The sequence below is a fragment of the Bemisia tabaci genome, chromosome 5, assembly GCF_918797505.1.
Source record: "Bemisia tabaci chromosome 5, PGI_BMITA_v3".
Lineage (NCBI taxonomy): Eukaryota > Metazoa > Arthropoda > Insecta > Hemiptera > Aleyrodidae > Bemisia > Bemisia tabaci.
In genome coordinates this window covers 17,331,658-17,344,384 of record NC_092797.1, presented here as the reverse complement: position 1 = coordinate 17,344,384, position 12,727 = coordinate 17,331,658, and the positions used below count along the sequence as shown (strand labels likewise).

The 12,727-nt window shown below is 41.0% G+C and overlaps 1 protein-coding gene across 8 annotated transcripts in view; it reads right to left on the bottom strand.

Annotated features, from left to right (window-relative positions):
* Positions 1–12,727, bottom strand: part of Pdp1 (PAR bZIP family member Pdp1) — a 274,442-nt gene that overhangs the window by 7,266 nt on the left and 254,449 nt on the right. For 5 of the 8 annotated variants that reach the window (XM_019058768.2, XM_072300360.1, XM_019058766.2 and 2 more), the window contains 4 exons: positions 4,448–4,578; positions 3,425–3,641; positions 2,086–2,189; positions 1,019–1,156 (listed from right to left, as the gene is read on the bottom strand). In XM_019058768.2, coding sequence (XP_018914313.1) covers positions 1,019–1,156; positions 2,086–2,189; positions 3,425–3,641; positions 4,448–4,578 — 590 coding nt within the window. The remainder of the gene's footprint in view (positions 1–1,018; positions 1,157–2,085; positions 2,190–3,424; positions 3,642–4,447; positions 4,579–12,727) is intronic. The other 3 variants (XM_019058770.2, XM_019058764.2, XM_019058767.2) reach the window with 3 other exon arrangements.

Genomic DNA, 12,727 nt, shown 5'->3' with positions numbered 1-12,727 from the left:
TCCACGCCAAATAAATCTATGCTCTTTTAGACTACGACAGAGGATCGCCTGACATCACTTTTGCATGTAAAGTAAATGCAAATGGCAAGATGGCGGATCCTCTGCCGCAGTCTAAAAGAGCATAGATTTATTTGGCGTGGACTTTAGGCAAGTTAGCTTTAAGCTGAGGTGTGGGGAAGATGGTGATGTTTTGACACATACCTTTAGTTAACGGCTAAAGAATTATAAGAGAATGTTTTACACTTGGCGATTCCTCAGTCCTCACGTGCTTATGAATGCCCGATTATTCCTGAATTATTAGTTCAGTTTCTATGGCTCTACCTTACGAATTCATCGATGGCCAAAAAGCAAAGTCATGCATCTCCATTGCGGTGTTCAAGAAAATCCGCTACCTACTATTTTTTTCTTTTTTTCGAAGAGAGATAAGCCAACTTTGTAGCTTAAAAATACAGAATATTCTACTAACAAAGAGGAAAAATTAAGGTAGTTTTCAAGAGTTTACAATGGCTAGTTCCCCCCCCCCCCAAAAAAATAAAATAAAATAAAATAAAATAAAGTAATGTAGGGAATCTGCGGATAATCGACTATTTTATTATTGTTTTTATTTTTTACGAGTCCTCATTTTTAGCGATTTTTGGATAGTATAATATTTATGATTTAGTGTGCTCTATGAACTAGATGACCTGACAATCAGGGCTATGCCTTAGTCGTTTGTAGAGAAGAAGAAGAAGAAGAGGAAGAGGAAGAAGTCTGCAATGTCGCAAACAGAGTTACGTGGTTTTACGCTTTGGATGTCGATATGATTTACCACGTAGGAATAAAACCCTGATATAGTGAATTTAGGGGCCTTAAAATACCTATTTTGACACATTTATACTAAATGAAGCTATTTGTAAATGAATAAAATTATAAAGGAACCATATTTTATTCATTCTCGCATCATTCTGTTTATCATATATACATCCATTCATTATTCACAGCAATGCATACATAGGTTGTCTATGTATATTATACATACCTCTTTTTCGAGGAAACCAGCTCTAAGAGCGATTTGGTTTTCTTTAAGACGACGGGCATCTCTAGATCGTTTAGCCGCCATGTTGTTCTTTCGGCGCCTGGCCCAATATTTCTCGTCCTTGAGACCATCGGGTACAAACTGCAAGAGGACAAAAAACCAAGAGATATGAAGAAGCTGCTTTGGAAGGATAATCAAGTTTTATTGAAAAAGAAAATTTTCCCAGTCCTAAAGTTTTCTTTTGATCATTTGTTTCATTTATTTATTTCCTCTCATTTTTTTAAGTTGTTGGTTTATTATTTTTTCTCCTCGTTACTCGAAGTAAAACTATGATATCCTTATTAAGCGCTCTCAAAAGACGGTAAAAAGTTAAATTTATGTAAATTAAAAAATGCAGATTCTTTTGCTTCTTGTACTATTCAGGTACTCCCCCTTCCATAATACAAATTTTATCAAGGTAATTTTTTCCAAAATTTTAGCGAGATTAAGCGGTGCATCAGAGGTATATAGCATTTGAAAAATTAATTTTGCTCTTTATTCTTTTTTCCCCCTGTTCTTGAATTTTTTCTCTCATCATTATCAACATTTTTCTGGTTTCGTTATTTCAATTATCGTAGGTCCATATGTGCTCCCAGTCATCAGGGCAAGGTTCTAAATTAAATGCATATTACTGGAGCTACCGTTTACATCAATGTTTCATTATGTAACTACACTGGAATCACCATCAGAAAAGTGTCAGTTAAACAAACCAAACTCCGTTCTTCCAGCCAAATTTTCTTTACCAAAATCGAAGATTTTGGTTACCTGAGCTGTAACATTGGTCTACCTTACACGGGAACAAAAGTTTGGTTAATTTAACTGAGCAGATTTGTTCTATTTGAGCAATGGGCATGCTGAGCCGTGCAATTGGCTGTAATAAATATTTATTTTTAATTTTCTTGTAGCTTCTGAGCTACAAGTAGCTAACTAGTTCAAATCTGGTGCGGGCAACCATCGCACAGTGACTTAAGCGCCGAGCCTCTCTACTTCAAGCTGAGTATGAATAAAGGGTACCAGGTGTTGCCTCTCACCTGCTTCCTTGATTTTTTTACCATTGGCTGTGGCTTCAACTCTTCGTCAGAAAAGGCCCGTGTTCTCGGATCAAAGTCTCTACTCGATGATGCAAAAGATAAAGCTGTGAAACACAAAAACATTCAGTTAACCAAATTGATATTACGAATACATCATAAAAGCACCCTCAATTTTTCAGACAAACTATCTGTACATGTGCTGGTGCACAGGGTAAAAATAATATTTATCGTGTTTCCCTGTCTCTTGCGCTCTCTTTCTTTCTTTCTTTCTTTAGGTTATTGGAACAAAACAAAAACAAATGCCTCATGTTTTAGGCTATGTCAAAATCAGTCAGATTATACGAATTTTCATATCCTTGATTCCGCTTGTTTTTTTTAAAGCATACGAAATCCAAGATGTATCATCCTCATTTCTTCGACGTTATTTTTTACACTATCAATAAAAGCACATCAAATTTTATCCAGCTATGTATCGATGGCCAAAAAGCGAGACCTCGTATTTCCGTTTGCGACGTTGCAGACTTCCAATCATACTTCACTTTTTCCTTGGAGAATTAGTCAACGTAATTTATCGAAAACCTCTTTCATTTTTTTCTTTGTCGGTAGAATATTCTGCATTAATTTCAAGCTATGAAGTTGACTTGCTCCTTTTAAAAAAAAATAATCAACTGTGGGAGCGGAGATTTTTATACACCGCGATGAAGATACGTGGTGGTCGTGGTGTCGCACTTTAGCCATCGATTCAAAAGTATCCCACAATTTCTATTAAGATCTTTCGAGAGGTTCCGTTAAGCGTTATGAAATTACTGGGGGGGGGGGGGGTCCATGGTTGCGTTACTCAACTTCAAAAAAAGGAAAGAATCTTAAGGGCCGAATGAGTGCGTTACGTTACTTATGAAACCTTGCGAAAGATCTTTTTATTTGGGACCAAAAGCCTGCAGACCCTTCTGTAAAGTAGACGTATTTGATTATTAGACAAATTGTCTGTGGACTTAATATATTGGACTTTTTGGTCATTAGATCTAATTTATTAGAGGTCGCACAGTGGATCGAATCAATTAGAGAAGTCGGACATGAAATTTTTCACTAAAACCGCGAATTTTGATGTTTATTTCGTCACATTTGAAACTTTAAGGGGTGCTTCTAGAAGAAAATTTTACGAGGAAACCAATGGAGCTACTTTAAGAACCTCAAAGTTTTGTATAATCGGAGTTATAAGCGTTTAAAGTTTTCACATTTTGTCCGACCACTCCTATTGAGTCGATCCATTGTGCGTCGTTACTGTAAACCAACTTTTAGTGGACGAAATGACCTGAAATTTTTGAAGGTGGGTGCTTACTTGAATCTGCAGGTGAAGGAGGGTTAATGGCTAGAGGGCTCATAGGTTCGGAAGGTACAGGGGAGGGCTCCCGTTTGGTGACGCCGAGGACAGGCTGCTGGGAGGAGCTGCACGGAGACAGGCGTCCGGTCTCCGGCTTGGGCACCATTCCGCCGCCGCCGCCGCTGTCCACCGGGATCCCGCTATCCGACAGGAACTCGTCCAAGTCCACATACTGCTAAACACACAAACCACACAAACACCAATTTAGTCGAATTTCATCCCGATTCCCTCCAAATTTCATCCAAAATTGAAAAAAACTATGTGCGAAAAAAAATTCCGACCGTGGGAGCTGTACTCACGAGCTGTACAATGTGTACCAAAAGTCCGTCCCACCCCTGCTAACTTTTGAACGAAATGAGCTAGAGTAATGAAACTTTGGGAATGTTCCTATCTCAAAAGGGACCATCTTTTGGGGGGTCAAAATTTTGGTCCCCCCTCAGGGGGGGGGATGGCGCGGGGGGCCCCCAACTTTTTGACCCCCCAAAAGATGGTCCCTTTTGAGATAGGAACATTCCCAAAGTTTCATTACTCTAGCTCATTTCGTTCAAAAGTTAGCAGGGGTGGGACGGACTTTTGGTACACCCTGTATGTATAGACATACAGACTGCGTTCCGGGCTTGGCACCTGGAGCAGTCGACGGTACGGAACTTTGGGCTTCTGAGCCCAGAGCGAACGACATGTCTATATAGCCCGTAACTTTTTTTCAGTGTGTGAGAAATTCATCAGAATTACGTTAAAGTACAAACTGAAAATGAATATCTCGCAAGTGTTAGGGATTTGCGTTTTAAATACTTATTCTAATGTAAAATTTCACGAGAGACTTGATAGTGCTAGAGAACCTGTATGGGAGAGAAATTTTCCAGATATTTTAGATTAAATTGCGAATTAAATTATCTGAAAATTTTGGCAAGAAACATTGGCCAATTCCCTACACTTTGATTTTTAGTAATGATGAGGAACAGAGGAGAAAATTCAAGTTACCTTAAGGTCGGCATCATAAGGTAATGTTTTATCCCATAAGTTAGGTCCGAGGAATGCTGCTTGAGCCTCGACGTTGGACCAAAGATCTGTGTCTTCTTTCTTGTCGGAGTTTTCTTTCCCACATGTTTTTCCTGCAAAAAATAGAAAAATACGGAACGTTAGCGGTTGAAGTAAGCTATGCCTATTAGACAATCTGGGATTTGAAAAATATTTGGCGAGTAATTCCCATTTGGGAATTGGTAAGTGTCAAGACAGTACCTGAGGTTCAGTGTGAGGTCAGGTGTATTGCCTCCTCTCCCTGAAACTTCTTGATGTGATGGTATAGTGTACCATCTGAACTATTCAAAATCTATAGGGTGCTAAAGTCCGAGATTCATTTTTTGCCAAAACTGAAAAAATTTAGGAAGGATCAAAATGGAGTCATACTGTGGCTTTACTACGGGTGAGTGATTGTTTCATCATAAAAAATAAGATTACCCGGAGAATCTAACCATGCAGCTGAAAAATTTAGCAAACAGATTCGTGGAAACATTGCAGTTCAACCCTCCTCTCGATTGTTCAAAGCTAAGGACTAAATTGGTGTTAAAGCTCGACTTTAAATTGACATCGACCAAAACGGAGTGAAGATGACGGACCCAGAAGACCTGCCCCTGCACTCCCTCCCTCCGCCATGGACCTTCATGGGATCCTTGGACCTTGTAAACTGCGACCATAGTTACGTCAGTCCACCACCGACCATGGCTTTGACTGATTCGCAATTAGCAGGAATGCGGATTGGAGATGACTCCTGGCTTCTTTCAGCTTGCTTTCTTCGGGGGGAAGGGGGAGGAGCAGTGGTTTGCTAATTGGTGCGACAGTAGGACAGGAAACCCCGCGTCGTTAGACTACCGGATCATCGCGTTATCATTGGCAAGGATTAAGGTCTTCGGCCATCCATGAATGACTGCGGCCTCCGACAAGGTTTTCCCGGGGTCTCAGGTCTCAGGTTTGAGGTGAGAGATTTTACGTCATAATAGAGGGTGATAAGTTTCAATTATTAATTCTCTGCACTTAAATTGGGTTATCTGTGCGTGTCATAGTCAGAGACAAGTCATAGTATCGTATTTCGTCCATTGAATGAGCAAAAATTAAGAAGAGCTACATACATGATGAACATGAAGAGATCCGTGATGATTCTGGGACCAACGTTACCGGATACATCACCCTTTGGGGTAACAGAGTAATCAGAAATTGATGGGGAAACTTTTGCACAGGACCGTGGACTCAACCAATCACCGGGCTTATTATTGAAATTGATAGACAAAACGATAGACAAAGAGGACATAAGGAATACGGAGGGATCCTATTGGCTGAAACGGGCGGTTTGTATAGACTAAGGTGAAAAATGATGGACTATAACTGTAGGATCTCTTGTCGATTGCCGTTACTTGGTGTATTACGTACCTTCTTTGTCTATTGCACCCACTTCCACTAGTAGGATCGCTTCATTTGCCTATGTCTTCTCTGTCTATAGCTTCGCCTGTCGATATCAATCATCAGCCCGCAGAGACCAAGATTTAAATTTAACTTCTGGCTGAGGAATTTGACAGGTGGTCGAAGTACTCGTTATATGCACGGAGAAAAAAACCTCGTGCGTGGGGCCCGAAGTTTAGGTCATATGGATCTCTGAAGTTTTCGCATTGAGCATCTGAACACTTTAGGTCTAGCTGTCGAGGTTCGGATCACACAGAGACTCCAGTTCTTACATCTGAAGTACTTCAGATGTGAGAACCGAAGTTTTTCGGATGTAAGAACCGAAGTTTTTTGGATGTGAAAATCGAAGTACTTCAGATGTAAGAACTGAAGTTTCAGATATGTCATCTAAACTTTAGCAGCTGGACCTAAAGTGCTCAGATGCTCAATCCAAAAGCTTCAGAGATCCATATGACCTGAACTTCGGGTCCCACGCACGAAGTTTTTTCTCCGTGTGTTTTTCAATATTCCCCTCTGTCAAGCTAAATTTGATCAGGAGTTTGAGGTAGCAAGCGGTGATAAAACGGTTCTTTCGAGTGTATCCTCATGTCAAATGCTACCAGCACTTCTACCAGAACCGGCTCAGAAATCAGACGCTTAATTTTCGAAAGGTAATCCCGAGATAGCGTCTCTCGTTTCGCCCGGCAAAAAAAACGTGTTTCACGTAGAAGCGTGTGCCGAGCTCCCAAAACCAGCCGCGCGCAAGAGCCCTGCCGAGCGCCCGCAGGCAGACCAAAAAGTCCGCCGCCACGCCACGCCGCGAAAATACGCCGAACTTTCCATCGGTTTACGACTCCATTCGTCATCGACGTCGGCAGCGGTGCAGAATCCACCGGAAAACCCGGGCACAAACGGCGGTAGCCGTCGATCCCGGAGGCGTCTTGACAGCCCTGGACGCCGGCAAAAAAGACCGCAATTTTCCATCGGCAGTCTCGAAGGGGATGTTGCCGACTCGTGCAAAATCCTCGTTTAAAATCAGATTTTCACCGCGAATATCTGCGCGAATCGGCAACGTTATTGAAAAACGGCTACGTGACGACGAGGATGGCGAATCGTCGGACACACGGGAGCGACAGAGAGCCCCGGGACCTTGATAGCCGGAGTCAAGGTTATGAAACGCCGTTCGCGTCCAGTTTGGATCAGCTGTGCACTCACACTCACGCACGCGAACGCACGAACGACGCGCGACGTGTGATTTAGTGATCGAACAGGAAACGGTCTCTCAATTCAAATAAAGCGCCTCGCCGCGCGCCCGACTGTTCGACGTTCGACACCGCTCGCTCGGATTCATTTCGGGTGGCCTCGGTTACCGCAGCGTAACGGCAGGATGGGCCCGAAACGGTCAAAATGAACGAAAATGGGCGGAATAGAGTGAAACGGTCAAAATGGACTGAAATGGTCAAAATAGATAAATGGTCAAATTAGACTCATGGCCACAAAATGGACTGAAATGGTCAAAATCGACTGAACACGTCGAAATGGACTGAAATGGTCAAAATGGACTGAAAAGGTGGAAATTGACTGAAATGGTCGAAATGGACTGAAATGGTCGAAGTAGACTCTGGAATGGTCAAAATGTACCTTAATGTAAACGCTCATCATTACACCCTCATTCCATCTGCTGTTAATTCTTATCTATAAATCTCATATCAGAAGTTCACCCTCATCCTCGACTTCTTCGTGAAAGCAGCCGATAGAGAGAAAACAAAATAGATCTCCCAAACATACCGCACGGTAAGCACGTGCAATTAGGGAATTCATGAACTTTCAGCGTTTACAGTTTTATACTTCTATTTTCCAAATTGAAAAATCGTAGTTTTGTGGGATGGATCTACCCATGCATGGTTGAAAGTCAATATTTTAAGTTGACCTTTTTGCTGAGAGCGGAGAGACTTGAACGCTGGGATAGAAAAGTAAGCGTGCCTCTATTCAGTGCCCTACCTAGTCCCTCGCCGCTCTAGATCCGAGCTTTTTTTTTAGAACAAAGAATCAGGGTATTTGGCAGACGATTGTTGAACTTTTTCGCAAGGAATGCAATTATTTGCTTCTTTATGACTATTATCCCAATCTCCGATATTGAAGTAGAGGTGTCCACACCGAGTTAATGGCAGCACGGCGCCTAAATGCGACTATTCGTGTTTTGCGGACATCTGTGTCACATACATTTAAAAATGAAGGCGCTCTGACTTCACTGACTATATCCTTGGTGCATGAGTACGATTCCGAGTATCTTCTCCTATTTTGATACTAAACTTTTCCCCGGCTTTATTTAACAGGGATTGAGAGAGATGGTGATGGTAACAACCGTGATCATCTGAAGACTATTGGAAAAGTGTAAAAGAATGTTTTTGGAGGTCATTTTGTTAAATGGGCGAGGAAAAGTGTGAAAATTAATTTGCACCGACAAAAAATACAGCTGTTTCATCTGTAATCTATAGTAAAAATGAATTAAAAAACATCGAAATATGTCGTGCTTTGAGGTATGCTCAGTTTTGCCATCGAGATGGTACCTAAAATATCGTCTCATCATACTCAAATTTTTAATGCTGGGTCACAACCGAAAAAAATATCAAAAGTTCAATAGTATACATTTTAAAATATCGAAGAGCATCATACAATCGAACTTAGATTCCTACAACACTTAATAACGAGCGAATAAGTCGAGGAGATCGATTCACTACAATCAACACGGTAAGAGCGCCTCAAAGATGGGGAGCTCGGTGCTTTGAGCTGGAGCTCCGGGTCGGAGCATTAATTAGTTCTCAGCAGTGACGTAATCATTAATTAACAGATTTATTCCTCGCGGAAATAGGAAGCGCCTACCTCTCTCCCAACGGCTCATCTCTGCAATTTCTCGGTCTGAAAAAATAATAAGGGTGAGGAAGCTGGTGGGAGAGATAAAATCTTAGGGTTTTGAGACAAACATCGAGTCAAAATCGCAACTTAGAAAAGTTACTGTGAGAACTAACTGGACCAAAAACAAGAGCACGCCAAGTTTAAGTTGTATTTTGGAAACAAATAAGTTGATCGTTGATTCAACCAAAGTCGTAAATTTTCTTCAGTGAAAAATTCAAAGTCGAGAGGGAATATTTTTAATTTGAAAATAGTCGTTAAACTTTTTCTTCTTATTGAGTAGTAACAATTTCAAATTTGTTTTTCTCGGTCCACTTTCGATTTAACTTCGTTCATTTCAGGAATGGCAAAATTGAAATTATGTTGAGAGTTAATTCACTTTGTAAAATGCTTACTCTTTTGACACTTTAAAGGATCGTTGTGAGAGAAGCGACACCTCACGATCAATTTGGAAGGCTTTAGCATGTGACTGCAAATATTCAAAATTATTTGCATTCAAAATCGTGACCTTCAAAAGCTCTCACGAAAACTCGATCCGTGGAAATTACTTTTTTTATTACGTCGTTGAAGTCTCCAGACACGTCACGACAAGTCAGATGTGGCTCACAATTTTTCAATCTTGAGAGTTTTTAGAAGTGATCACAGATAACGTCAAGCAAGAGAAAATGCATTGGTTTTGTACCTAAGCCCTTGCTCAGGGTGGAAGTAGAAAATGATTGTTCATCATGTAACTCATGTAAGCAAAAAAATTGAGGACTTTTACGGTTAAAGGGCGGATGAGGCTTGCAATGCTGCTAAAATTCTGCAATATTTCATAGCATTTGCGGCAAATGAAATTCATTCACAGTCGACTAACTCCTTACAATAGTGGGGAAAAGCTCGAAGCAGATTCAGGGAAAAATTAATGGCAGAACTGTCGGATGAGTTACCTAAAACTAGAGAACAGCGTTACAACATCATAGGAGCATTGGAAGTCTAGTACGTCCTTTTATCGAAAAATGCCTCGATTATTTCTGTAATTTACGTGCATCATCACGTTCTTTCCTTTCCTAATTTCTTCATCAATTTTGAATTGGATTACATTTTGCAATAAGGAACCACTATTTCTGCCGACTTAGAAACGACATACATGCGTACGGGTTTTCCTAAGCAGATATGTGATTTTTGGAGAGCCAGAGACACTGGTTCCTTATTGCACAATTTAATCCTATTTTCGTTCTAAAAATCGCGTCCGTTCATGTCTCCTTGCTTCATACATTGGTGCATTCAACACAACTGCGGCTTTTTGAAGATGAGACCCCTTATCATGATCTTTCCACACATATGACTTCAGTGAAAGAACAATCCAACGGACCCGTATAATGTAGCATCGTCGGCGTTGGATGTCTGCAAATCCGAAGACGGAACCCGGGAACCTGTCCATTGTCTCGGGTTAACTTCAAAGTTCTATCGCGGCTAACGGTGGAACGGAACGGAGCCGAGCGCGCGGTGAGTCGGCTAGACGCGCTTTGGGTTAGTCTTCCCTCTTCCGCATTCGGCTAAGCTTCCAGCGGTGCCATTCACCTGCGGATCCGATGCGAAAAGGCGGATTTCGACGCCAGATCCGGCATACCCGACAGCTTCATTCTGATCCGGCGGTCGTCTTCCGGTATCGGGTCCGGAGCTTGCGCGGGTACCGCGGTGTCAGCTCGCCGGAAAATCCGGTGCATTCGCCGGGAAAAATTCGGTTGGCTGGCGCAATTTGGCTCGGCGATCTGACCGTTGCGCAGAGCTGAGAGGCATTAACTCTGATGCTTGCGCGGTCACTGTCTTCATCTGGGGCTCATACCGTTCATTAGCGGGATGTTCCACCAGAGACATGCATCGATCGATGTTAAAAAGTAAACATGTCTGAAAGGTAAAATTTTACAGGAAAAAGGTACACTGGAAAAAAAAAAAACACATTGGATCTAGAGTCCGGACTCTTAAAACATCGACGAGAAAAAACACTCTTGATTGAATCAGATTTAAGCTTAAATCAAGAACCAGGCCTCTCAATTTGAGCGGATTTCCTTTTGATTTAAGCTTAAATCTGATTGAATCAAGAGTCCTTTTTCTTGTCAATGTTCTCAAGAGTCTGGACTCTAGATCCAATGTGTTTTTTTTTTCCAGTGTATGAAAGGTACACTTGGACCGCGTTTAGCTCAAAGGGACCAAGCCACATCACCTACGGCCAAATGACTAGCAATTTAATTTTTTACAAGAGAAAGTTTGTGTGGATTCCTTTGAAAATTGTACGGCATTTGTTTCTCATTATGCGAAGAAACTCACTGGAATTTGCACAGAAAATCCGCACAACCGTTTTCATGTAGAAAATTGAATTGCCCGGTTAAATTTGGCAACAGCTGATGTGGCTTGGTTCCTTTCTGCTCAACGTGGTCCATTTAATTAATGAAGTATCGGATGAATGTCGGCAAGGTCATTCAATGTCCCTAAAAGTTTGTGAAGTGAGTCATGACCAATGTTGACATCCTGTTTAATATGCGTGAAGTTTATAAACAAATTTTACGACGCGTATTAGGTTTTTGCAAGAAAAGACCTGAATAGGTGGTTGTTTTGAAAAACACATCCTGTTTTCGGAGTTTTTGCGTTCTATTTACAGAGTAAATAGGAGTCCTCTCAGATAAATCCGGAAAGATCCTTTTTTCTTCATTTCTTGGTAGTTTTCAACATCAACTGATTCCCAATAATTATACCATCGACAATTTTACCGATGCAGACAATTTATTCTTCCTTTTACCGCAAATCACATGTAAAATTTTTTTGATTTACTAAGACTTCCAATCTCCGAGTGATATTTTTGAAAATCTCGATAAAAAAATCGAGTTTTTTCAAGCCGCACAACTGTAGGTCAAGTGTCTTATAAAAAACTGGAAAATGTTTCCAGATGCAATAATGAATCTTCCTCTCATCGGCCTAGCATAGACAAGAAGTCGATACCAAACATTTGCTCTATTAACGGCAATAAAAAAAAGTTTTAAAGACATTAGCCCACATTAGCCTAGGCTCAGCGATTATTTAGTCACGTGACATATCCCGGTAGTTAGACCGACACGATTAAAATTACTTTTCCACTGCTTGACAAAAAACTAAAAAGGAGCGATTTCTGGGGTAAACAAACAAATCTGACGAGTGACTTACAATCGGGGAAAAAACCTTCGTTATATTACTTGGAAGTAGGAGCTTGGTGGCCGTCCCGCCTACACCCTCCGGCGAAATTTGGACAAACAATGACAAAACGTCACTTTAGTTTCAGAAAAAAGGAATGATCTCGCTTCAATGATATGTTGGAGACGCCTTCCACCACTCTGGATCTGGTGATTCGTTTGTTGTTTTTCCTTCTCATTTTTTCAACACTTCGTTGAGGTTGGTTGTGGTGACTGGATGGCTGAATTTCGGAAAACTTTTCCTGTTTCAGAGCGAGGGACTATGGGCGAAACCGCTTTTACGTTTGTTCTAGGGATTTTTTTAAAAGAAATGTTACGCAACACACTCTATCAAAGAAATATCCTGATTCTCTGCTGTAAAAAAACTTGGAGTTCGGGAGCCGTGAAAGACAAAGCAGGGCACCAAAATGAGGCACGCGTACTTTTCTAACCCAGCGTTAAAGTCTCCCGCTCTCAGCAAAAAAAGAAAGCAGTGCGTTTGCTTAAAATTTGACTTTTAAACATGCATGAGTACATCTATCTCATAGAACTACTATTTTTATTTTCTGGAAAGTAGGAATATAGACCTAAATGCTGGAAGGTAATACGATAATATTCTCAATTGCACATGGAAATTACCCAAGCATGTTTGATTGTTATATTTTATATTTTTTCTATTTACTGCTTCAACCATCAACCACTAAGTCTTGAATAAAAGAGTTTAACATAA